We start from the raw sequence: 27,903 nt of genomic DNA, 5'->3' as shown, positions 1-27,903 counted from the left end.
CCTTCTCTCTCTCTCCAACACGCTATATAAAATAATTCAAGTTACTAAATCCCTTCAATCGTTGTTTGCAGTAAGCGTCACGAAGTTCCTGCAGAAGATAATGCTGGTCGTCGGAAAGTCGAAACCTGCTCAGGTTTAACCGCAGTTACAATGGATCCTTTCGACAACGATGACTTCCGGTTCCAAGAGAACTAGACACTATTCACAATGCTCAGGGGGAATTTCGTTTTCTTTAAAAAAATTTATTTCATATTTATGTATGTGGCAAATTTGAAAAGTCTGTGCAAACTTCAAAATATCGGATTTAAAAATCTAATTCAATTGGAACAATATTCGTTCTCTGAACATAAAGGGCGTCCTTATTAGAGGCAGCCATATCAAATCAGGACGCCTACCAGAAGACAACAATAAAAATCTGGTTCTCTTGTCTAGTCGCCATCCGTGTTAAACTGGTTTCGAGATTTTTGCGGTAATTTATCATTCACATGTTTCTTCCAACGGAGGTGTAACATCATAGACAACCAATGATTACAAAGAACTGCTGTATTTTAACATAAAGAAGCATCGACATGTAACTACTGTCAAAAGGAAAGATGATTTGCCCCTCCATTGGACACGTGGGTACGACTTGAAAGAGACATTCTATCGTTATTATACCGTTTCATTGCACATTGTATCATTTCCATTCCCGAATTCGACCCTTCGTTTCAAACTTTGCATTACTAGATCTTGCATGGAAATGATAGTTCGTAGATTCTTTGATAGTAATTAATTTATTATTCCTTCTTCTTATAATCTTCAAACGAAATTAATCCTTCGTGATCCAAGTAATATTTAACAAATAATTGCAAATGGTTGTTACTCAATTTTTTATTGTAGTTGCTTTCAAGAGCAGTATACGATTTATAAATTAATACAATCTTCATACAATATATATTAAGAATTAAAAACTATGGTTTTAAATATTAAAATTGGAAAAGTAAAATAAAATAAGGTGAAAATAACGATTCTAGATAGGATTACAAAGGATTAATTGTATAGTTTTCCGATTAGTTATTAAGATAAAAAGAAAAAAAAAGAATAAAAAGTGAAGAAACGAAGGGTGAGAATATTATAACGCGCTGACACCCGATCGCATAATATGTACAACAATCGCGTTTTACTGCCACTGTTGTTGGCGCGTGCACCATGTAGGTAAACTATAAGTACACCATAGAATCATGAAGCTCCAGATTGCGAGCAAAACTTCGTAAGAGGACGGACAGCCACTCGAGTAACTCTGGCTATTAATATATATCTTGTTCCTCTCTTTTTACTTTTTTTTTTTTTTAGATTTTGAACGCGCGTTTTACAGGAAAATTTAATTTCACGTCTGTGTAACACAGAGCAAACTTACGAGCGTACGAATTTTTATAGTTTTTATACCTTTTTAATCGTAATCTAAGATCTTAAAAACGATTTTAGTCGATTTCTTAGCGTTTGTATCATTTTTAATCATTCCTTCTCTGGGCCTTTTTTTCTTTCGTGAAGAATGGTGAATGCATGCAGCGTGAATGTAAATATAGAAGATGTGAAGGATTAGTGGCAAAATTGTACCGAGCATGGCGTGAGTTTAAATTTCAAGAAAATTTCAAAAAAAGAAATAGTAAATTAAATTGTTATGAAAAACTAAAGAAACATTTGTGTGTACCAGTTGACGATTGTGAATTCTGCTTTAAGCTTATCGTTAATCGAAGGGAAAAATCGCAGAATCCAAATGTTGCGAGCCTTTCCTTTATTCTTGATGAAATATCAGAAGAAACTGAAAGAAGAAAAATATGATGCAGCTCGTAAGATTGTCCTGTTCATTTGACGAATTTAATTTAGTTGAACTATAATACATACTGCGAACCTCTTAAGACTTAACCCATTATCTCATCTCCTATCACTCACGGATACCATAGTTTACACACTGTGATTCTTACTTTATCTTAGAGATGCATTTTTTTTTTTGTAAATATCGATTTTTGCAAACGATTGTCGACGCACGGACCTTTTTGGACGGAAATTTTGAAAGATTTTCCTTTTCTCACAGGTGCGATATAATTGGTAGACTGTGAGATTTAAGACGATGAACATTTTTTGATAGCGATCGTGCGACTTGTTTGAATGTTTCAACATATCTAAAAAGTATCACATGTTTTTGATACAAATTTTTGATACAATGAAAAAAGTTTCAAGTCGCAGCAATGTCTTTATTTTTTAAATGTTTTGCGTCACAATTTTCAATCTTTTCTTCAAGTATAACGAAGAAAAAACAAAATACGTGATTTTATTTGAAATTATTTAGGTAAACCGAAAAACTTCTGAAAGCATTCGTATTTCGAGATTTGTTAACAGATAAGAAACTATCAAAATTTCTAATCTGAATAATTATCTGTAAGAAAGGATGGTGAAAAAGTTATTCTACCAAAGAGAATAGAAAAGAAACTAGAAAATTCGAGCATATCTGTAGCAAAATTATTCTAGGACCAAGATTTTTCTAAAGAGTGTTCTCTCGGTGCTAAGTCTTGTCTAATTAAAGAAACGTCCCGGTGCGTCTACGCGTAAGATCACAAAGTAATTAAATTACTTTTACCGAAACTCGTCAGCCTGGATGATTCGCATGATCCAAATTTGTTTTGGAACAAAATATGTTTGGTGGTCAGAAAATTGAAATAAGAATAAATAGTAATATAATTTTTTAATATGTCGAGAAATGAATCTAGGAACGTTCTTTTTATATCAAAAAATTGAAATGAATCAGTTAGATATTAATCAAGTATTTTGGAAATTCCTTCAGAACCACTTGTTTCGAAATTTGCAGATTTTTTAACTTTCTATTTTCTTTTACGCATTCAATAGTTGAAACACAATTTTACAAACAGGGGTTTTTCACAAATTTTCTCTAATATTATTTTTAATCTAAGAAGTCTCACCTCATAGTAACTTCCACTTCTTTCATTTTAGTCGATACTTTAATCGATGCTAACTGCAATCACCGATCAAAAATTGAAACCAAACAATAAGACCAAACAAATTAGGAATTTAAGAAGTCGCTAGATGCTCAATGTGTATGTATTTCTTTCCAACTAGCGATTTATAGAATCAGACAATATCTTTTTCCTAATTTATATACAATTTTCCCATTGGAGAGTATTAAGTGTTAAATAGGGAAGGAAGGAAGACGATTACTTGCAATTACGATTAATATCTAAGTTTTCCGTGGTTTAGCTGTTTTTGAGGGATATGTTTCGACGATCGTCGTCAACTCCCATGGAAAACAACTGACCTGACAGAGTGTCCATCGATACACGGCCTAGTCGATCATTGACGATTCAGTATTTCGTCTAGATAATTATACAGGCGTCAGGTTGATCTCTTTCAAAAGAAAAAATACATCTAAAAGATTCGAAATATTAATCATGATTTATTATCGATAATGTCATTGATATTAATATTGACCGATAATTATGCTTCAAGCGTTTATAAAAGTTTATGAAACGTATCCATAGCCTTAAATGAATTCCATAATTTAATTACTGCAATTTAAATACTAATTTCACGCACAGATACTAATTGAATAATGCGAATTCTATAGTATTTAGAAAAAGATAGAAAGAGTAAACCAACGCCGAATGGACCGACGCTAGCGATAGCGATTCTATAAATAAATTATAGCAAGACGAGGAGGAATTGCATATTTTTGACAATGAAAGTGTCAATGGCCACTCTGACACATGTGACAATAAACATCTGTTAATTAATTAGTCAGGTGTAAGTAAGATAAAAAATAACAAAGAAGAAAAATCTATGAACAGTTGGAATGTTTGTCAGAATTCGATTTTTGTATTATTTTTTTATGTTACGAAATACCAGCGTGTACTTGAAATGGCTTGCGAGGGAAAGAAGAAACGTTTGTCTCAACACATTACTCTATAGTGGTTGCATCATTTTTACTTCAACTTCTGGAGTTTCGATGAATCGTAAGTAGCAAGAGAAGGTTGTATTATTTTTATATTGTACATATAATAATAATATAACAATGTAAAATATATGCGGAGTTGTGAAAAGATGGAAGAACCGGAAGTTGAGAATTTTAGGCGAATATCGTTATGAAGAATCAAAGAATTTACAAAAAAATTTTTTGTGAATGTCATTGAAATTGTATTCGTGAGTATTCAAACAAATTTTCAGAGTTAATAGATGGAAAAAGGCGACGTTAAAGGATAAAAGTGCTGCAACCACGTTTGCGAGCATTTAAAAGCACATAAAATGTACGAATTCATGTTGAAACGCATAATAATTAAGAGGAAACGGTGCGAAAGCAGGCAGTAGCTTAGAATCTACACGAAGAAAATGAGGAAATTGGGGTCGAGCAAACTGTGACAATATATTGTATTATATAACATATATGTTACTTCCACCAATCCCTTTCAGCCTGTAACGCAACCCCTTGCCTGACTGAATATCAGCTTTCGTGGAAAGAAAAGGGAGAAAAGAGAATATCGTTGATAATACAATTAGCGTGGAAGAATTGTTCGAACAATTGGTAAATGCAAATATAATATAAAAGCATTGAAAGAAATATTGATCATTGTTTTTGAAAATATGAAAAAGATCTTTCGGCTCGAATCTATATGATAAAACGAGAAGGTACACGGATGTGTATGTTGTTGAAATATTCCTTTTAACAGGTTGTGTTTAAGAGCAATAGTAATTAAATGGAAAAATTCTTGGATATACGCGCGTCTATATTTATATGTATAAACGTACAAGTTATAAATACATAACGCTCACATATTTATAACTTATACATACAGAAAAAAATATATATTTATAATTTTTAAACATTGTCCACAGCATCGTGTAAAACATACAGAGATTACAAAAGGAAAAAAATTTCATTTGGCTTGGTCAGCGCGTCAGGAACTGATTCGTCTCTTCTTGTTCCGATAGATCATCTCTAATATATTTATCGAAGATCACGAAACAAGAAGAGAAAAGTATCGACGGAATAAAAAGTGAACGTTTCATGACGATCTCGTTTAATACTTTTAGCGTAATATGTTTATTAAAACAGACTCGCGATTCCTTTGTATCGCTTTTATCGTAATTAGTCGCGTAAAAGTACGCAAAAGTTGCAAACTTACTTACGCAAAGAATTGTGACTAAAATTTTGATAAACTCGGTAGAAAAATTACAATAATGTAAAACGTAAGATAGTTTCAAGAAGGTAGTGCCATTATTTTAAGTAGTGCCGTTTTAATATTTTATTCGTTATAAATGCCATCAAACATCGAATTTAGTCTTGGAGACTAAGGAGATCCGTACAGTTCTACGAACTCGCATCCAATTGATAAAACCACGATCTGTTTCTTTTTTCAAATAATTTCAGTGGCTTCATAGTAAAAGACGGTTCATAGTAAAAGAAACGATATTTTTGAGCGACATATGGTTTGTTCGAAAAAAAAAGTCGTGAAATTAGGCCGAGGATATCGTGGCTGGGACGCAGACTAAAAGTACGGAAAATCCAATCGGTGATTACCGCACGATCTATGGTAGAGCTAAATTGCCTTTTAGAATTAGCCTCGATCCATCGAGGATTCGCGTAATTCTCGGCATAAATAGTATTTGTAATAAAGTATAAATTCGTTAAATTATCCTTTTAAACAAATCACATTCTCCGATAACGGTTCTTTCCGTATTTAGTAAATAAACAAATTATTATATTTAAAAATAATTCGTAATCGTTGCTGTAAAAATAATATTAAGACAATTTTAAATTCATTTATTTCAAATACTATTTGATCGCTCGTCAAACATGCTTACGTTTACACGCATCGTTCCATGGCATTTTAGTCTTTTGTTTTACGCAGTTGCACGTGGTAGCGGGTAAAAAGAAGCGTGGAAGAAGGTATACGATATAAATACAGTGATAATCTCACGTGGGTATTCCTGCCGTCTCGCGAAAAAGTTCTTTTTTTGCTACCGCTTGTATTCTTCCTTGCACTTATACAAACACGCATATCTACGCTTAATTTATTCATTTATTCGCTTCCTGTTCGTATAGAATTATATAGCTATCGTTTAATATCATCGTTATCATCGTAAATATTATGTACAAAGGAGAACTTTCACGTGCTTGCATGGAGATTCTGCTCTGCCGATGGTTTTCTCGCGATTATCGAGATTCCTCCTCGGAGAAATACCAATTAGTTGCAAAGGAATAACAATCGACAATTTGCATATTAGTAATTTTTATTCTTAATAATGTAAGAAACTATTAGTCTAATATTGGAAAGAAATATACCGAGTGATATATTTTCATCGATGGAAGAAATTTCAACACAAGTAAATCGTTGTACGAAAAAGGAAACATAACGATAACAGAAGAGATAGAGAGCTATAAAATGATGAAGTATTAGTTATTCCAATGCAATTTGGTAACCACAAACGCTCCTCGGCGTTTCCAACTTGGACATTGCGCATAAATTAACGCGAACAGAAAGTGAAACGGTTACACACGAATACTTGCACGAAAAAGTGGAATGATTTAGTATTCGCGCCAGCCCACGGCGATTCATCTTGCACTTCGAGTCGTAAAAAAAAAGACATTCGTTCCTTGTTCTACATGAAACGACATACTGTACAAAAATGTTCGATAAAAAAAAGGGAAAGAGGAAGAACGTTAAAGCCCTACATAATTTATACATGGTGTAAAAAAAAGAAAATAAACTACCGAATGAACGAAGACACGATTCGTATAAAGAAAAAGTAAAAGTAATGAAACGCGATCTGTAGTGATGAGCTCTGAAACATTTCGAATCGCATCGAATATGTACATCTAACGAAAAGCTCAAACTGTTTCGATTATGGTTCCATACTCAAAAGTTTTGATACATTCGATAAATTCTACTACGAGACTACCTTAAATCTTAATAGATATTGAATCTTTAAAGCTTCAAAGAGTCTCGAAGAGATTAAAAGATCCTAAATAGCGATTCATATTCAAAGTGATCCGAATTTTCACGCTATCGTAAGATTTCGAATCACTCCGAAATTGAGATTCAAATGTCCATCACTACTGACAGGCTACTGAACGAGATTCCAGAACACTTGTCCACCAGAATTTGAGGTACTTATATACGAGAATACATATTTCTTTGTCTCTTTTGAGCAAAAGACACGCATCAGCATCGTCGTCTTTCCGGGTCGGACACGATCCGCTACGTTCGATCGATATTTTTCTCCAACATGCTCGGTAGCTCGCAGAAAAATATCAATAAATTAAATAAATGGAGCTGCAACTCGTCAGACAAAATCACAGTTGAAAGCACTGAGAGATTTCTTTCGTAATCGTAAGTATCTGTACGATTACACTGACTCGGTGACGCCGCGCGAACGTACAACGAACTACCGGCATTTCCACTTACGCGATGATATCGTTTCTCCCCCGTCGGTAATTACTTGCTTACACGCTAACTTATGATATTAGGAGTAATACAAAATTGCGTCACTGATTTAAAACCGTCTCAACGACTCGAGAATTAATCGAAAATAATTTATCGCTATAATTGCTGCATTCTTGGGAAATTTCGAATTCCAATAAATTACAGAATGCGTGTAATATGTAAAAAATGTATAAAATATTTAAACTAGAATACTTATTATAATATTTAAGGTAGCATTCTTTCATCTACGTTCAGAAAAATATAAAAATGCGTAATCGTAGTCTGGGGATCTTGTTATTTTCGTTAATTCTTGGACGTCGATATTTTCCTTAAATAATTTGGACGAACAATAGACGATATATCAACTTTCCCACCGACTGGAGAATTCATTAAAGATATTTTTCGATCAACCAATCGAATAAATTTCAAAACTGATATTCTAAGATTAATAATTCCTCGAGATCGTCGTCGATGATTAAACAATGAGAATTCTACTGCAATTTGTACGAATGACAAGGACTTGTACCGTGAGCGATTAAAAACCCGAGATTCAATCGATAAACTTTTGAAATAATGTTTCTCGAAACGTGAAATTCTTCCAAAAGATCGTTTATCGTTTGAATCGAGTTTAATGATAGATATGATCAATAGGAGGTCGCATCGTTATTCGTAGATTAATTAATAATACGTTTTCCTTCGTTTTAAATTACTAGATCGATACCGCTTATTGAGACACACACGTCCGTTTACTTTAAATACGCGATAGTACATAAATATTACTACCGAATGGGCTGTCAAGCAAATACGCCTTTGAATAAAGACAATTTATTCGAAAAAATCGTGTATAATCTATAATTATTTAAAATAATCGTATCAAATTGAAATTGAAATTAATCGCTTGCCAACCCATTCTATAATGTACGATTCGATTTTCCTCGGCATGGCGCGTAATACAATCTTGGAGAAAGGATAAAAAGAGAAAAAAGTGGTGAGAATCAAAGACTAATAAAACGAGCCATGTAACGGCGACGATTCATCGATATTAAAAAGAGATTACTACTTTCGGTTTCGCTATCAGCCTCGTATTCTCATCTACCTGTCACCAATCCTTTATCGATTCTCGATAGCGTAAAAAATTCCTCTCAACGTTATCGTATAAATAAATTTCAGTGTGTATTTATGCCTGATGATACTTGTACGCTTCGTCACCTGTACGATTCATCGAGTTCTTTTTTATTTTCCTTTTTCTTCTCAAAATAGCCTCGCGAAAACGTTCGATCAAATATACTATATTCAAACTGAATCATTCGGTAGAGAAAAGAATGAATCGTATACCGATTTGTGCGTATCTCAGGACGGGTTTCTCTTCGTATTCATACTTAAAAGAAAGAATTATGTATATATACACGCAAACATTCGTCAAAAAGTAAAAGTATTATCAAAACACAGACTTTCAACGCTTCCTAAATGCATCTATTCCGCTCGAGTCCCATTTGAGAAGAAACTTGAACAAATTGGGCAGACGATGATTACACTGCTCAAAATAATTAGGAGACCGCGTTCCTCAACGTAATCATATAATTTATATAATTTATTTCGTGGAATTTTCGAGATGTAAATTTGAGTTTAGAATTCATCGACCACTTTGAGCAATGCGATATATATTCCAAAACGAAATTGGAAGATTGTCACTAAACAAAGAACACATTGACTGCAAATAAACTTCGACTCGATCTTACACCTTATTTTTTCACATTGCCCGAAACAACCAGAGGATTATATACGTGGAAAACAAACGAATCGAGTATCAAGAATGAAAGATATTGGGAGTATCTTTCAAAATATTAATCAGGTTGTACAAACATAAATAACCCTGTGATTATTTTGAGCGCATCGAATTAATTCGAGTTAGAAGACTGATTGAAAAACTTGAATGCTTTTGAAATTTGCTGCAAGAAACGAAAGAGAAATGCTCGATTCCATCAGAGCAACGTTTCTTTCCCAACGAATCTTCGTTATGTCGGAATTTCTCCGCGTACATTTTCCTTACTTAATAATGCTCCTACTTTCATTATCGCGTGTGCACGCGCCCGTCGACTGCTCTAAGTACACATACAAAATTACGTGCACGCGACCCCAATTACCGACGTGAAATTGCACCGTTTACAAATATATCTACGCGTACGAGCATTGCATATATACTAACACGTGAACGCTGAAAAAATCGTGCCTTGATGGTGTAAGTGTATTTAAACACAGAGACGCACCAATCGAATAAGGAACAGCGTTCGATAATGGTTATAAGAGAAAATGAGGATTCTACATGCGAACAAACTTTTCTCGATACACATTTACTATTATATTTTTTGCATTATATGAAAAGGCAATACGAGGCGCTGCACACGTAACAATGACTATGTTTTATATTGAATTTCGTATGCAGAGGATCGCATATTTCGATGTATAACTATATTTAATGGTTGCACTTCTTTTCATTTGCAACAAGAGCATTTGCAAAGTTTCTCTTGTATATTGAAGGTTAGGATACGCGAGTATCAACGGTTCGTCTCTCTCTACTCCGAGAAACCTGAGAAAACATACGTCAGTGTGCTTTTAGCGCTGAAAGTCAGCGCCTCCTCTCGGCGTAGCACTCTTACAGACGAGGGCGAATCTTACAGGATTTGCAAACGAAAAATCGGCGTTAAAATCACGGAGCAGTTTCTTTCTTGCTCTGTTTTCTGTTTTAAAGCAGCTTCGGGCAGCACCTGAGCGTCCGTCGGCGTCGTCCACAACGACGACGGCGCACGGACGACGACGTCGATTGATTCACACTACTCGAGTTCATTTTGGATCAGCTGGCTGGCATCTCCGAGTTTTGGCTCTGCGATAGCTCCAGCAGATGGCACTCTGATAACGGTATCTGTCTTGTGCGGGCACTCTGCTTCTTCTGTAGTTAAAAAGAGAAAATCGTTATGATAAAAATTGCAAACTGTATTATACGATCTTGTCAAATAGAACAGAATAAACTAAAATAAAATAGAATAGCGAAGAAGCAATTTTATGTCATTTGGAAGCAAACTCGGTCCTGAGAGCTGTTTGAGTGGAGACTAACTCCGCCATTTTTACTATGTATCTTAAAAATGGTGCTTAAGATTAACGATAGAAAGGAGCAGTATCGTTAAGTTGATCGAATATCTAGAATTCCAAATCGCGAATATCGCTTTATCCAATGAACTATCTCGGTTATTAATGAATCTTTTTTCCATAATTTCTCTCTATAGTCTATATTTGACATATGTAATTTAAACACGGGTAGAAATAGAAGAAAAAGATCCACCTGTCTTCGGAATGGGAAACAGCCTCTGTTCTCGTTATTCGGTGGCGGATGGTTGATCAACAGATCAGGAGTAGGTGTGTTGTTAGGACCTAGCACGTTCAGTTCCTTAAAACACTCAGTCTCTATCATCTGGAATAAAGAGGGCCTGTTTCACTGTGCAGAAAATAGAATCTCTTTGATCGAACGGAGCATAAATCTTTATGATAAACGAAACTGCAGTCGATCAGCATGTAAATCGCTTTGAATGCTAAAATGGGTTCGTTGGGACGATAGCAGACTGTCTATGACGTGCCAAGGAATGCTTTTGGAATGCCATATTTTTCGATGTAAGTGGTGGAACGGTACGCGTTTTACTTGTTCACAGCGCAGCGTCAAGACGCTCGCTATCTCTCTGTAGTGCTGGATATAAACACCGAAGGAACGTTAAAAGGCTTACCTCGTTCTGCCACGGGATGGACACGCTACCAGTATTGAATTTACTGTAAAAGGTGTCGTCGGTTGCGTCCAAGTTCACACCTTTTACCGTGGAAAACTGTTCGATATCCAACACGTCCTTAGCGTACACCGCGTGAGGCTGTAAGCAGAATCGATCAACGATAAGGATTTCCATAAAAAACACGCGATAATAGTCATCTTTAATATATATAGTAATCTCGGTAGAATACTAAATCTTTGAACACAACCATACACAAAGTATTATATAGTATTTTGATATTTTATTTAATCTATAACTACTCGTGTTAACGACTGTATGTGATAAAAGAAGAGTTTAACAGACTTTTGTAAATAATTAGCACAGAGGAAAATAACGAAGAATAATTCACTCTAGCCAAGCTAAGCTTTGAAGGATCTGGAGCATTTTTCTCAGCACAGGGCTATAAAAGAAATACCAGTTTTCTCAAACGAAGGAAGATTATATATATAAAAGGCAACGACGACAAAGTAAAATCGGTTTGAACGACACCTACTCACATCCGGCACAAACGGCGGTTCCCACATACCGACCTCGACCCTTTTCCAGTTCAAGCACTGAAAGAAGCTATGCAACTTTACTTCCTTAGCACCGTGTCTGCCGCACTTGCAGCCTAACCTGTTCTTCGGGCTCTTCTTCAATAATTGCTGACACAGACTCTTTGCTTCTTCGGTAAACTTTGTGGAATATCTTTCTTGATCTTCTTTCACTCTCCTATCCACCTCTTCTCTCTTCACCTTCTCCTTCCTGGCACGAAAGGGAGCTTGACCTTCGATCATTTCGTATAAAAGACATCCAAAACTGAACCAGTCCGGTGAAAAGGTATATTTCTCATTGTCGATTACCTCCGGCGCCATATATCCAACCGTTCCAACTCTTCCTGTGACCATGTCGCCTTCTGTGATTTCCACAGCCAGACCAAGATCAGATATCCTTACATGACCATGATCGTCTAACAAAATGTTTTCTGGCTTACAATCTCTGTAGACGATTCCTTGCAAATGCAAGTGTTCCAAGCCACAGACTACTTCAGCTGCGTAAAACCTAGCACGGTTAATGTCGAAACCAGGTTCTCCGCCCATGTTGTAAATATGAAATTTCAAATCTCCTCCATTCATAATCGTCAGGACTAGACACAATGCATCCTTGGTTTCATAGGCATAGGCTAGGGATACGACGAATTTGGAGTTGATTTTTTGCAAGATGTTCTTCTCTATGAGTACCATGGCTTCACCCTTGCGCTTTTTAATCCGTTTCTTCTCCAGTTTCTTGCAGGCGTACATTTTGCCTGTTGCTCGTACCTGACAAGCGCATACTTCGCCAAATCCACCCTTTCCTAGCACCCTGTACATACGAAACGTCTTGTACGTGACTGGCTGCGCCTCTAGCCACTTCCATTGAAGATACCTGGCAGAGGAGGGCGATTGTTAGAATCGATATGAAATATGTACTGATAAGAGGTTAGATGGTGCTGTCATAGACAAATATTTGACGATTAGTGGGCTCTTAATGGGACGAGCTCTTTGTTGGGAAGATGCAGATAAGAACGATTGACAGGTTTCGTTGGAAATTCATTGGAAATTCATTGAAAAGGATGAAGCGGTTATTTTCGGTGGTAAATATTTCACACCTTATTAAATCCAAAACGTTCGCAATTAATTACAGCTATTCACTAATAATCAACTATTATATTTCACCATAATTTTTGCCTCCACTAAGATTTATCAGATATGAAAAATATATTTTCCGTACCAAGTATGTAGCTTTCAAACAAATATGCTATACTACGTTTTGTTAAATTCGGAACCATCAGAATACGTGATAGAGTACTGTCATCCTCCGCCATGTAAAATCCACCAAATATCAAAAATACCTTTACTCTATCATTTAATCTTCAAACAGAAATATCGTTTGAAATTTTACTAAATTCGAAATCACCGGAATTTATTCGTGATTGCGAGAGTGTGGCAAAGATAAATAGATGTAACACCCCGAGGAAAAGATCCCAACGTCGAATTGACTAGGTGGAAAAAAATGAAGTTTAAATAAATTACCTATAGAAATAAAAGCTGGTTTGGAAAGCTGAAAAAGGTTCGCCGGCCAGAAAATTTTTCACGGTCTGCGCGATTTCAACAAAGAGCTCCTTGCCGCCAGTGCCGAGTCTCTCCTCACACTGGGCGATCAAAGAATCGTTTAGGATGTCGACGACCTCTGAGCCCTCCCTCTTCAGGTATTGCTCGAACAGGTCCTTAGCCAGCTCGGTCCGATTCTCATCCATCTCGATCTCGTACTTCTCGATGGCGTCCAGGAAAAGATTGTACCGATGGTAAGATGGCTTCTTGTCCTGGCAAAATTGCCTGAACAACAGCCTACCGATCGGTTGCTGATCCACCACATAGCTGTACCTGATGTCTGCACCAATCAAACGGGCAAATGAATAACAAATGGTTGTTACGACTTCTCCTACATAAACGATGGTAATTAAAAAATATATTTATTTTTTGTTGCATAAAAGTTTATCGGGCATTCAACTACCATCGTTCTCGCGTTCGAATTCTACCATTACGAAATGCTAATGATATTTAACGTTCTTTTTGTGGCGGCACTCGACAACAAATACCGCTACTCGACACTAACTAGAAAACGGACACGGTAGCGCAGTTGTTAGCGCCTTAGGTTTCGAACGTTCGGGATCCGGGTTCGATTCCTGGCGCCCGTAGTCCTTTTTTCTTCCACGCATCAAAATAGAAAAATAATTAGCAGTACCCCAATAGCGACATCTACAGCCGGCAACTACAACCATCACGAACGACATATACCCACCTATCTGTTTGTTGACACGTTTAATACAAAATGTACTTGATAATCTTCTCATCAACATTGTATCTTTATTCGCGTATTCCCCCTGCAGTTTTCGAGCAAAGAATTTTTTATAGCTCTGTATTTAAATTTCTATTTAACTCTAGAACACATCGTTACGAACAATTTAATAACATAAAATTCGGAATATTCTACACGTATTATTAAAAAAATAAGATAAAAACTATTTAAAGTTCTCGCTTGAAATCTTTCGCATTTTTCATTTACGCCAGCATCTATCGTGAAACGCTGTGCATAATAAAATCGGAAGCACACGTTTTAACACAGTCTAGTCAGTTTCTCAGACATTAATCAGTCAATTGTACGTCGTGTTAATTTCTTTACGAGCGATCGATGGGCTGCCATCGGTTCTCAATTATTATGAAACGTCGCGTCGCATCGCGTCGAGAATCGCGTGGGATTAATCGAGTTGCACGAGGAATATTCTTGGCTCGTGTTTGCTAGGGAAACTCTGATAATTTGCGGCCATTTTCGACGTGATTTCACGATTATCGGCAGCCCTGAAATCTAGTCGGTTGCTCCCAATGGATTCAATCTGCCGACCGAGGAATTAATTTCGCGAAACTCGGCGACGCGACGCCACGTATCGATTCGCCTTTCCATCGTTGCATTTTATTATTCAGTTTCACGGCGTTTCACGTTTCAATAAATATTTCATTCCGTACAACGATTAATAGAACATTCGAACCCGCAACGCAAAATTTAATCATAAAAATAAGATTCAATCAACGAGTACGTATTGAACTACGTATTCGATCGATCAACAAATATCGTTGTTATTCTTTTTGAGGAAAAGCTGAATTGTTTTAAATTGCACTCGATTGAGCGATCTTCGTAACTTAGACATTGGTCTTTTCAATCATTCGGATCGGTAAATAACGGATGCTAGAACGAACGAATGATGAAATGAAACGAGCAGAAAACCAACAAGACATGGGAATACCGAGCCAAAGATGCTCGCCTCTAACTAATTATGATCAACTAATTAACGTCAATATCTTGTAACGTGCAATTGAAAAAGAAAATTTCCCATGTAAAATTGTAAAAAGGAGAAATGTCTATATTACTGAAGCTTTAAGTTAAACCACTATCTACAGGATTACATGGAATCCAACAAATCCTCTGGTTCGATGAACAGGAATCTTTCTCCCTGAGATATCTCCCCCTTCCAGCGACTATCCATCCAATTTCAATCACAAAACATCCCACGAAATTGGTTGTTCGACGATCAATCAACCGTGATTCATCGATCAGGCGTAACATTTGATCCCTAACGGGAGAATTCGAAGCCGAAGGTGGTCTAAAAACCTAGCGAAAGGAGACACTTTCCGAGCCTTGGGCTCTCATCACGGCTTAATTAACCGGGACAAAGAAGCTCCAATAGTTTCTTACCTTAATATAGCTTTTCACGTTTTTTTCGTGGCTGCGCGACGTTTGATAACCCGACACAAGGTGGTCGAACGGTGACGCGTTGATTAGCCGCGAGATTCACGGGGAAAGCGCGACTACACGAGACAGCCGTCACAGCAGATATTGTGTACCACAATTTACCGATTATGAAAATTGTTGATTTCCGTGTCATGAGATGTAAATATAGAAATGATCGAATGTTATAATACAATATATTTCGATAAATTGCCAATTTACGTAGAGCGGAGGATATGGCGGTCTAGGGATAGTGAATACGGGGGATATAGGAAAGAACACAGGAAACACGAAGCGTTATGTGAATGTGGGATACAGAATATGAGGAACGAAATATGAAATATGGCATGTGGAATGGAAAGATGAACTATGGGAAGTGAGATGAAAGATATGGAATAACGGGATAGTTATGGGATTTAGGATATAAGATAAGGTATAGGAAGTACGAAATGTGGGGTGGAAATGTGAACTGTGCAACGGGCTTGGCAGAATAGATATAGGATAGTGGATATTAAATGTTGGATATAGGATATATGTACATAAAATATGTGAATAATGTGAAAAGTGGGACAGAGAATGTAAAGTGAAATATGCGACTTTTGATGTACGAAGTACGGAAAATAGACAATTTGTTGTGGTATAGGTGATAATAGGATATGAGATGTGAATTATAAGATGCTTATAGAGTTTCAGATGTGTGATCTAAGTAACGACGAGTAGAAGACGAATTTATTACTGGATAAAATTTCATTTCAATGAGCAGAATTCGAGCAAATACAATTCTGCTGCACAACGCGCGTGCGAAAACTTACCCAGCTTATCTTTTAGGCCGATGCATTGGGAAATGTGTGGAAACTGGAGTATCTTTCGCCATTTTTTACTCTTACCCTTGTTGCTGTCACCACCGCCTGCAAAATAACGATAATACGATTAAGATCAATGAATTGGAATTAAAACAAAAACCATCGAAACACGTTTTATAAATATAGAACAATTGGTAGTCTGTTAATATATCAACGATACTAACGTTATATAAAGGAAAATAAATTGACGAGAGAACGGCGATTTCCCTGGCTCGAAGCGTTTCGATTACGCAACAATTCTCGTCTTGCAAGACTCGCGCTAATTAAAACTGCAATAGAGGAGTCGTTTCTGCGATTTCGACGTTGCAAAGCGGCACGTTCGTAATTGAAATTGTATGGTAGTTGATAATTTGTGTAAGGTAAAAACATATTTGATTCGAGATCATGATACTTTAAACAATAAATACAGATACATTTAAAAGTAAGACTAAATTGTGGGAAACGCAATATTTATTTTTCATATAATTTCCTTCTTCTTCTTACATGGGAAATTAATCTGTTTCGTTTCTCTTCCTTTTTTAAATAACTCGTTACGTTCGTAAAAGGATTCGATGAAATATTTTCAAATTCTCCCCTAGCAAAATATTGCAAGTAATAATTTGCATAGCCCATCGACCTTTTTTCTCTGTCGCGTCCACCTTATTTCGAGCAGTTTCTTTTTTCCGCCGATATATTGGATTATACGTGTCTACTATAATATCGGATTGAATTTGCTGTCATATATATAGTGAATACGGGAGAGCGCAGCTACAGAATTCAAGGTAGTTTTCGACTTGCAGGAAACCGCGATTGAAGAAGCGCGGTTCCGGTTGAGGCAGTCGGTAATTAATAGTTTCCAAAGTATCGACAGGACGAAGATGTTTTATCTTTTCGCTACAAAAGCTAATACGGGTGACCAATGAATCATTCGGTACACTTTGCATCTTTTCAATTGACTATATGATAAAACTAATGCGAAATTGATGACTCGTCAGCTTTCTCTGGAATCAACGGGCTGCATATATTTATTTAGTAAGAAACTTGTAAGTAACGATTATCGATCTTACACGTTACTACATTGAATTAGTATCACTATCAGGTTTCTTATCGGTTTAAAAGAATCGTTTTTATCTCGAAGGTTTGAAGTTATTCTAAATTATCCCATTAATTGACAGTGAAACTAGAAAAATTATTCGGCGCAATTAAACGCTTGTCAAAGGAAAGAAAAAAGAAATAAGAGGACAAGAGGGAGAAAAATATAATTTTATCGTGAAGATCAGGCGAATATAATCGAGTAAGAACTGTAAGATCAACAGTAATGCAAGTTGAAGATTATTCTTTAATGAAAGAAGGACAAAAGAATTCTGACATTACGAAACTCGATTGTTGAATATACGATGATCCAAAAAGTTAATAAATTAATTTTTGTTGACAATGCGAATTGAAAATTATCCAAGCCACTTTCTTCCTTCACTGGCAAAAATATAGCTTAACTTGATTTAAACCGTTTCTACGATAAAACAACGATCGAAGAAAGGAAGGAAAAACGATTTTACCATTAACAAAACAAAAGAACAATTAACAAAACCAAAGAAATATCGAAAATTTCATAAACTGAAAGAATTTCCAAAACGCGATTTATAAAAGAAAGGAGTAGAAAATTAAACCTAAAAATTAACCTTTCTTGGCTTACAATTCGAGTGTGGTATCTTCCAATTGGCTTTCGAGTTTCAAAAGGGATCTGTCCTATTTCGGTGCAGATAGGAACGTATAGTACGAGAAGAAAGGGCAATGGTGGAAATTCAGTCGGGACGACATCGATCGTTGTGGAAAAGACGAGATGGAACTGACGATGAGGTAGATCGATAGACATCCAGGGTAGATTTTGCACGAACAACCGATCACGTTTCCGCGACCGTACACTCGAATCTTGCGGAGGCGGAAAAGAGGAGTCAAATCGCGTGGCTAGATCAGAGAACGTTGTACGTGGGATACGTTCTCATGATAAATCAGCGACGACCATTACCTACTCGATGGAGGACTTCCCTGCTCTTCTTTCTTTCGCTTACGTCTGTTTTTCCTCTAATCGTTTTCGTAGAACGAGTATCAAGATTACAGACAGTTTGACTTTTGGCTTTTTAGATTCTTTGTTTTTCGAATTTTTTAATTAATGACATAACGATCCGAGAACAGTGAATTTATATTTAAAACATATTGACTAAAAATTTCGAATTATAAATTTCAAATACATATACGTATTAGATATATGAATTTTCAATTACAACTATATTAATAATTATATTAATTAATTCATTACTGTAATATATTATTGTATTATCGCTATTTTCTGGTTTTTTATATGTGGAACAGCTTCGATCGGTTTCCGAGATTCTTTTGTCATATTTTTTTTATTACTAGTTCCTATTTATAACACAAGAATATGTACATATGTGTAGTAATATAAGAATATAATTCTTATTCTTAATTATGACAGATTAATCTTATTTCTTATTAATTAATTTCATTTATAGACGCGATATATGGTTGTTAATGTAATCATGTACAATATATTCTATCACGTTAGTCAGCAAACAAACAAACTGACAATATGAAATATTAACTGGTTTCGTCTTTGTTTTGCTCCAGTCACTATCTCTATATGTATTATCATTGCCACAGAATTGTTATTGTATTTGCCCCGTTATGGACTTTAAATAAAACAGCGATAAGCGAGTCTTCCTTCTATGCACGCCTCAAAGAGCTTCGATCAACACGCTATTGTTAAATATATTCAGCAGAGAAACCGAAAAATTCCATCCACGAAACCATCGACATACGATGAAAATAAACAGAGAGAAATAAAAGCGAACAATTGAAAGGCACAAATGAGCAACTGGAAAAAATAAACTAATTCAAGAATGAAAGCGAAAGATCTAAAAATGTAAAAAAGCAATTGCAGAAAGTAAGCAGACAAATCCAGAACGTAAGTAAAGAAACCTAGAATGTAAATAAATAGTAAACAAATTTTCCAAAAAATATACCCGTAACAATACCTGTAACAAATTTTTACTCTTGCGCTTTTATTCGCCCAATTATTTTTTATTTCTATCTTCACCGCTATGTTTTCTTTATTGCGGTTATTTTCAGTCTTCTCTTCTTTACTTTTATATTTCCTTTACTTCGATTATTATATCTTCCTTCTCTTATTCGCTGATATCGACGTCTCGTGTTAATTATACTACACTACCATCTAGGTTTCTTAGATTAATATCATTAGTTAATCTTAACAAGAACGATGCAACCAGTTACAAAGCAAGGAAAGCATATTTTAGAAAATAATGCACATAACGCAAGATGCAATGGTTCGTTCGTCTCGCAACTGTCAAAAATGCATTACAGTATTTGCACTTAATAACGTATTAATAACGTATTGCACTTAATAACGCACAATACTAACGGAATAAATTTGCAAATTAATGGAACGGGGGTAAATTCTGAGTGTACGTGCGAATAGAAAGCGAAGAATTCGTGGCTCGAGTGCTCGATGAAATCGTTTTATAGACCATCGTTACGATTAACGACCGTAATGATTTTAAAGTCTCTAAGAAATTTTTGTACAACGAATTTCAGTAACAAAAACCAGCGAATGCAAATATCGAAGGTTCCAAACGTATAACGATGGTAATTAGAGGAAAAACATTCTATCGTATAAGTTTCCTCTTCGTTAGGATTTTTACTATTGCATAATATTCCTGCTACGATGAATTTCAGAATATCAGGTTTTGTATTTCGAATTCGACAATTGATAAAACTAATAATTGTAATAGTATTGTACGGTATCGTAGCGGCATTGTAGCTAGAAATATATTGTAAATGGATAAAGAAGACACAACGGTACCGAATAGTAGCGAACAGTATACGTAGATTTTTCGATTTAATATTTCTTGTACGACCCGATGTGCGTCAAGAGTAACGTGACGTTTCAAAATAGTCGCTGCCCCTTTCCGGAATTGCAAATGCAACCAGATCACGTTTGCAACTACCGGTACACAGAAATTTATTATATCCATTTCTGATGGTTTTAGTAAAAAAAAATAAAAAAAAAAAGAAAAGAAAGGAAGCTAAATAATATCGTATAATAAAGAAGCCGCAACGACAAACTCGTTAAACCTTCTAGCAAATTTATTTTTCAGCTGTGAGAATAATTTTATTTTGATATATATAAAAATATTATCTTATAGATCGTGGATGTTTATGCACATTCGTATCTTTATAAATACAATGAAAGAGGTAATTTAAGAATGAAACAGTTTTAACCAGTAAATATTATAAAGAATAATATACCTTTATAAATATACCAAATACCAAATTAATTTTTGTCTACTCGTTAAATTTTCTACTTATAAAATCTTTGGAAATCATTTCTCAAAGATTAATATAATGCTCCTGTTAAAAAATCATTGCTCGCCGAATGTAACAATCTGCTTCAGTTTCTATTCTTGTTTTCCAATATTCCTCCACGAGCAATTATTCCCAAATTCTACGTTTATCGATATTACTCGATATAATTAATCGAGCAACTATGTAATCGATTTCGGTTCTGATAATATAAAGATTCTACCGTATATATACATTTATAAAGTTCAACGAGACGCGGACGATGCGATTATAAACTCATTGACGTCGTTGGCGCATCACGCGAGCCCATTTACCTACTTCTGCCTTTGCCACGCAACACGCTCTCTCTTTTTCTTTCTTTCGATCTCTCTGTTCGTCGATGCTTTCGCCATAGGGTACGAAGAGAATGGCTTGCCACTACATTAATTAAAATTCGCTACTTCTTCGAGCCAAACAGCCGCGCAACACGCCCATTCCTCGCGAACGAATCGATGGAATCTTTGCTATTCCTTGCTTATGGTTTATCGCATTTCAATCGGATGAAAGGTGGACCACTTCCCCTTCGCGAAGATTCCTTCACGCTAGAAGAGCTTCGATAAGATTGGATCGAGGTTCCACGAGTTTATCGGAGATTCTGACGGGGGCTTTTACGGGGATCGTGGTCCGAAGAGGTTGTTTCGTTGAATCTGGAGAATGTAATCCTTTCTGTTCAGGAATTCTTTCTTTTATGGAACGTTTCTTTCTTTCTGTTTATCAGAACTTTCTTTATTCTTACCTGTTTGTGGTGGCGATTTAAGAAAATCAGAAGAGTATGTTTATTTCTATACAGGTACCTGCGAAGTATCAGACACAATACGAGAATATCAGATTAAGAGTATATAAAACAGAATAAACTTATTGGGAATGGAGGAGTTCTACGTATTATTAAGTTATTATTACAATATCATCTTATTGTTTCCTGCGTGTAATTGAATATTCTACTGTTGCACCGGCCATTCCATCACGCAGATACGAAACGAAAGATATAACTAGTTTTCTAGCCAGTGATATCGTTTTACACGCTTACAAATCATTCACTTTTTTTATATAATAAACATGTCAAGATGTAAGTATATGTTTATAAGGTTCTACATTAACTTTTAAACTTGCTTCAATAAAATTCTGCGGTAATTTATTTCTTCGCCTATTAAAAACTGCCCGGCACGCACGTTAGCAACTCGATAAATATTATTTATTATAAATTTCTAGCACGCGTATATAAAAAGGCTCACCACCACCGAATCAGAACCATTCTTGTCGCCATGTTTCATTGACAACCATCAGAAACGCATCTATCCTTATTTAAAGCCTCCCCCGATTCAACACGGACATAGAATCGACTCGAGACGGTTTCACAGAACATGCATATAAATATATATATATATATATATATATATGAGAGAGGGAGAGAAAAGTTCTGTAATCAGTTCGTACGGCCGTGTTAGAAGTTAGTCTAATTAGTATTCCGCTTGGCGCGGCGGTACAGCGGGACGCTTTAGGTAAAGCAAAGTTTAGCTTCCTTAACGACGCCGCCTTTGGACTTCGTATGAAATCTGCAATTACCGGCGGTGCGCGGGCGCGAGCGCGCTTGTGAGCGCGTGTCAATCCTCGCTGCACTTTATTGCACGCGATACAAAGAGCAAGAACGTAACGTAAAGTATGCAGTTTAATTAGGATCCTGTGCCGGCGCAGGTTCCCATTAAGCCATTTGCATGTAAACCGTTGGTGCAGAGTGGCCTGGACCAGCGGCCGTTACTGCAGCCTCTCTAATGGCAACGTAATTTCGTATACGGTGAATAAATATTCGTGGGAATATCGAGCCGACTGTTGGTCACGAGTAGAACGAGTATCGTGCAAAGTTTTACTATATTTTTCCTTCGTTTCCCTACACTTGTATATTTCCACGCCTGAGATTTGAGAGATTTAAAATATTCTTTCGGCAGTTGGACTGAAAGTAGAACGATTCGTAATTTGTATTAAATTTTTTTATCAACGAATTATTTGAGCGAATTATTTGACGAGTCAAATTTGAAATAAAGAATTTTTAAATATACAATTTTGGAAGATCTTATGAACATTATGAAAACGAAGGTGTACTAACTGATATTCTTATTAATTTTTTTTATGAAAGATTGGAGATTGATCCGGTATTAAATTTTGAATCTTCTATCGGTTAAATTTGAAATAAAAAGGTCCTAAATATAAGAAATGTTTCGAAAAAAATAGATACAAGAGAATTTTGTAATTTTAATGATCGCTATTTCTATTGAAATTTTTATGTATGAATGTATGTATTATGTATGAATTTATATGAATAAGTTCACAATTAATTCACAATTTAAATCTGGATTTTATATAAATTGTCGAATATTCCTAATCAATTACCAATGTAACATCAGGAATTTTGGAATTTGGATAATGAAACGCATGATTAGCCGCGCTCGGTCACTTGCAAAACAGTTCGGAAAATCGGCAGGATACCACGAAGCCATTTAATTATCCTAGAAACATTTCTGCAGCAAAGACAATTTAGAACGTGCTTTATGAAAACTTGCGAGCCGTCCTCGCGTAGAATTTACCGGTGGATGGGACCGGCGCGTTTCAACGGTGTAATAGTAAACGTTTCATGGAATTCACTTCGATCGGAACGAAATATCGTTTCAGTAAATACAGTATACCGTCTACCATTGAATTTCTACAATTTCTACATTGACAAGACTTTATATGACTTCAGTGAAGAAATATTCAAAACTGTCCACTGTTATACGCATAAGCTCTTCAATATTTCGTTAATAGTTTGCGTCCAAAAAATATTTCTGTTTGAACAGCTACTGTCTATCTACTTTGTGTTCACATATGATAGTTGTTCGCTATCTCAAAAATGGACAGAAGACGTATTACGGTGTTTAGTATAACTAGGAACACGTGGTATACGAGGGAGCAGCGTTGTATCGCAACAACGTAACAAAACAATTACATAAGATGGTATGGAACGAGTTACATACGGAGCAAGAACCGGAAATTTAATGTCAGTGCTGATGATACGGAACGTGGGCTTCGTATCATGAAACCGTATCTACATACATATATAATGTATATATATATATATATAACTCTCGATACTTGGCATAACATTTTTCCTCTTTTTTACTGTTTTACTTTTTTAGCTGTGCAGAGATTCTCAGTCTAGAATTTAGCAATTTCCTAGATATCTATGATCCATAAATCGATAAAAATTGATACGATAATAAGCAACGTTTCAGTGGAACAAATATTATGACTTCTGCCTTTATGTCTAGTAAAACGGAAACATACGAGACTTCGCTTTTATTGTCTCGCATCCACAAAAGCTAACTTCTAAGAGGAACTAAAGATTAGATATTAAGAATAATAGAACCCTCTTATGAATCGCTTTCTGAAAACGCCAGACGGCTATAAATAAATATAAGCTCGTCTACGAGTAAATAAATATGCCTAACTCGATGGAAGAATCTCGACTGAAAAGATAGCACGCAAATATGTAGTAGTTCCGGTGGCAACAAAGCTGTTGGTCAAATGATACAGGTGTCATCCACTTAGCGTAAAGGTAGGTTAGTATTCGCTCCATGGGAAAAGAGAAACACGGCAAAAGACAGAGACGAATAACATTTTTACAGATACACAACCGTCTACACAGCAGATAATTGAACAATGTAAATAGCGGACTATATACATTAAAAAAAAAACAATAAAAAATGATGTTGATGATGATCCAGCGAAGAAGAATATAAATCGCATGCTAAGAAAAGGAGAAGGACGTAAGTATTAGAATAATTTATTTTAAGTCTTGGAGCTATTTCAAGATAGAAGCGAAAGCTATAAATGCAAACTTTAAAACCAATATTTCTCTATGTTAAAGATATCCGCTCCAAATTGCAAGAAACAACTTCGAATCGATACACTTCTAGGTACTAGTAGCAATACCTACTAGTAGTAGGTAAGAACTAAGAATCATGTATATAAAATTAAAAACCTACTTCTCTGGGTCATTTACTTTATTTAAGCCTTTAGATAATAACTCGTCACTCACCTTCTCTCGCTTTGAGGTACACAGTGTTTGCTACGATGTTCTCCAACTCCATCAATTCCAGCTTGATCGAGTTTACGCGCCCGAATCAATAAAGAGAAGCCTGGTGGGCGACAAACGAGAGGAAGAGCGTAGGCCTCGAGCGGAAGTCCGGTCGACTGGTATAGTTTTCCGGGGTTGGTCACCCTGTCGGGCTCCAGCAGACCAGCTCCCATCTGCGGCCCCAGGACACCACCAGGGCCGAGTAGTCCCCCTTCACCGAGGACCAAGGACAACAGGAAGGACGTCGACAAGCTGTTGGACGGCTTGGTCGAGTCAAGTCGAATTCGAGGTTCGAGGTCGTCCGGTGTAGGTCCCGCCGTTTCTGCTGCTGACACCGCTGGGCAACCACCTATCGAGTCGACTCGAGTTCGTTGGCCCCCTCTGCCGGTCAAAAACCGACGTTTCCCGCCACAAAGTATGCGTATACGTATATCGAGCAAAGCATGCACGACATCAAACGGGTTACACGAAACCGGACTTTTCGCTTGTCACACCGTATCGTGTTGGTTTCCTTGATTCACGGTGTACGATCCCAGGGTCAAGGAGCGGCTTTCTTGCGTAACGTTTGTACCAGCGAGCTTCTTCCGTATCGATCGTGGATTTAGGCATTTACAGCGACGCGTGTCCACATCGTGACCTTTTCCTATTTGCGAAAAACAGACACGCCGGATGAAGCTTCATGGGGATGGGGCGCGATCAGTAAGCTGTCACGGAATCAAGCATTCAGAATGCGCAGGATTCTTTTTCCACACGCTGCGTAGCCCCTCTTTATCGCTCTTCCACCCCGTGACTGAGGACGAAGCTCGATCGCAGCGCGCGTTCACATTACAAAAGAAACTATAGTGTCGTGTAATCACGTGCGACGATGCGTCGTTGTCTCTCTTTCTCTCTTTGGTATAGTTCGTGTCGCTTGCGTCTCCTTTAAATATCAGCAGAGACACCGCTAACGATCCCCTCGAATAATCGTTACAACAGCGAATCCTAGTGGCGCGTTAGCATGCCATCGTAAAAATGTCACGTGTGTTCCGCGGATTCGCGTACGGACACGACATTCGTAGGCACGTAGCAGCAGTGCCTTTCACTTTAACGACGGTGCGAGAGATGCCTCCGCATGTGCTAGATGCTAGATCCTTCTTCAACTTCGGATCGGGGCTTCGATCGTCGATTCGTGAATGTCGAGAAACTCAACACCCACAGAGATTCGTTTCTTCCTTTCCCTCGATATTAGAGCTGCAACAGGCAGTTAGAGAACCATTGTAAACTCGCGTACTGGAAACACGAATTTGATCTTCGGCCTACCAAAGAAATCGAGACTTCGCGTCAGTGTATAAGCGCTTTTGTTGTATGCGACGAAGATTCTTTCTATTTGTAAATTTCCGATCTCCTTTCGTGCGGATGTCGCTTCGTCGGGCGTTTAATGTATTCCTCTTTGCATCGATCTCTGATGTACGTTCTGGAATAAGATTTCAGATTGTTCGTGTTATTAGTGTGAAAGGATTCGCGAACGTCCACAGTGGCGTAGTCAACCGTTTCATCCGAAATCTCTACCGACACCACTTCGTTGAACATCGTGAACGAGAATTTTCATCACTTTGATCACACGAATATCAAAGTCAAAAATATCGAATGTAATTTTTTCATAATGCTTTGCTTTCGAGAAAATTGAGTTTCAAACTTTGTCACGTATACTTAAACTTAACTAATTACGAACTAGGTATACGTAAACGATCTACTTGCTTTACACGCGAAAATAAGTAAAAAATAAATCATGAAATAAGTAATGAAATAAAATTTTTCCGGTTCAGGCCCCATTTTCTAAAAGACCGTGTTTAGTTAGGAGTTGATCTGGTACACGCACGAGATACATTTTTAAATTCATTTTCTCCGATAAATCTCTACATTTTTTATTTATTTCCAAACGTAGAACAACTTGCTATTGATTATTTACTATTGTTTAGTTTAGAATAAATCAAGTTCGAGAATACTTGGCAAATTTTCAAACTTGATTTTTTCGAAAACGGAGCGTCATATAAAAACATTTTGTTCTACGTTTTTTATTTGTTTTCCCGTGTATAATTCCTCTCTATTTCGCTTCCGAACCGTCAGTTCGACAATGTATGCGTATGTACGTGCGTCTCAAAGGGATACATACGGCTGACAGTAAGTACACAAGTACACAGTCAAAGGACCATTGCCATATAAAGTGTTCGCTACGCCACTGGACGTATGGGACGGGAACGAGAGGATATCTCGATCGTCTGCGCCGGTCGTTCGTTTCTCCGTGTGGCGTGAGTGAATTTTAAAAATCATCATGCTCCTCGCACCTCCGCCGTGCTGGTTTATCTGCCGCGCGCAACAGACGCACGCACTTATCGTCGCGCGTTCTGCATGCGAAACTACAACCGCGCACATGTGCGTGAAGCACTGGACGCAGCAGGTGCGCTACGGGGATAAAGATAACGACGCGACTAAGCGCACCGTCGGCGTAATATCCGACGTGGTAATCTAATAACTTTTTCCAGAACTCGATTCCCACCGATCGTCTCTCTTATTTTCTCTCTCTCTCTCTCTCTCTCTCTCTTCCTCTCTCTTTTCAGGTATTTCTTTTACATGTACAACGTGGTGGCGGGAATCACTCTATGCGATATAGAATGCGAAAATTTTATCTGCGAATATAAATCGAGAACATGATATATTTACATTTTTCTTGCAAGATAGATAACGTGGATAGTTGAGTATTTAACTATAGTGCAATGCTATTCCATTTCCCGAGCGTTTCTAATTACAAAATTAGGCGAATGATTTAAAATATTATCAAATTTCCGAAACATTTATTTCTAATTTTGGATACAGTTAGTAATTATAGCATACTTTTTGTTTAAAGAGTGGAAATCCAAATTTACAAATTATTCTGTGATGTATGCTAAAGA

At 36.6% G+C, this 27,903-nt stretch overlaps 2 protein-coding genes across 8 annotated transcripts in view; one reads left to right on the top strand and one right to left on the bottom strand.

Moving 5' to 3' along the window:
* Positions 1 to 4,606, top strand: part of LOC100645609 (large neutral amino acids transporter small subunit 1) — a 32,571-nt gene extending 27,965 nt beyond the window's left edge. For all 3 annotated transcript variants that reach the window (XM_012316947.3, XM_003401289.4, XM_012316944.3), the window contains one exon: positions 72 to 4,606. In XM_012316947.3, coding sequence (XP_012172337.1) covers positions 72 to 139 — 68 coding nt within the window. In that variant the 3' untranslated portion in view covers positions 140 to 4,606. The remainder of the gene's footprint in view (positions 1 to 71) is intronic.
* A 1,182-nt stretch (positions 4,607 to 5,788) lies between these two features.
* Positions 5,789 to 27,903, bottom strand: part of LOC100642779 (G protein-coupled receptor kinase 2) — a 28,164-nt gene continuing 6,049 nt past the window's right edge. For 3 of the 5 annotated variants that reach the window (XM_048412405.1, XM_048412408.1, XM_048412407.1), the window contains exons 2-9: positions 26,273 to 26,426; positions 24,935 to 26,203; positions 16,399 to 16,494; positions 13,336 to 13,693; positions 11,782 to 12,688; positions 11,246 to 11,383; positions 10,810 to 10,938; positions 5,789 to 10,419 (exon numbers count right to left, since the gene is read on the bottom strand). In XM_048412405.1, the coding sequence (XP_048268362.1) occupies positions 10,324 to 10,419; positions 10,810 to 10,938; positions 11,246 to 11,383; positions 11,782 to 12,688; positions 13,336 to 13,693; positions 16,399 to 16,494; positions 24,935 to 24,986 (1,776 nt within the window). In that variant the 5' untranslated portion in view covers positions 24,987 to 26,203; positions 26,273 to 26,426 and the 3' untranslated portion in view covers positions 5,789 to 10,323. Of the gene's footprint in view, positions 10,420 to 10,809; positions 10,939 to 11,245; positions 11,384 to 11,777; positions 12,689 to 13,335; positions 13,694 to 16,398; positions 16,495 to 24,934; positions 26,204 to 26,272; positions 26,427 to 27,125; positions 27,530 to 27,903 lie in introns of those variants that run through there. The other 2 variants (XM_048412406.1, XR_007226468.1) reach the window with 2 other exon arrangements.

The sequence above is a fragment of the Bombus terrestris genome, chromosome 15 (genome assembly GCF_910591885.1).
Source record: "Bombus terrestris chromosome 15, iyBomTerr1.2, whole genome shotgun sequence".
Taxonomy (NCBI): domain Eukaryota; kingdom Metazoa; phylum Arthropoda; class Insecta; order Hymenoptera; family Apidae; genus Bombus; species Bombus terrestris.
This window is presented reverse-complemented; position numbering and strand designations above follow the sequence as displayed.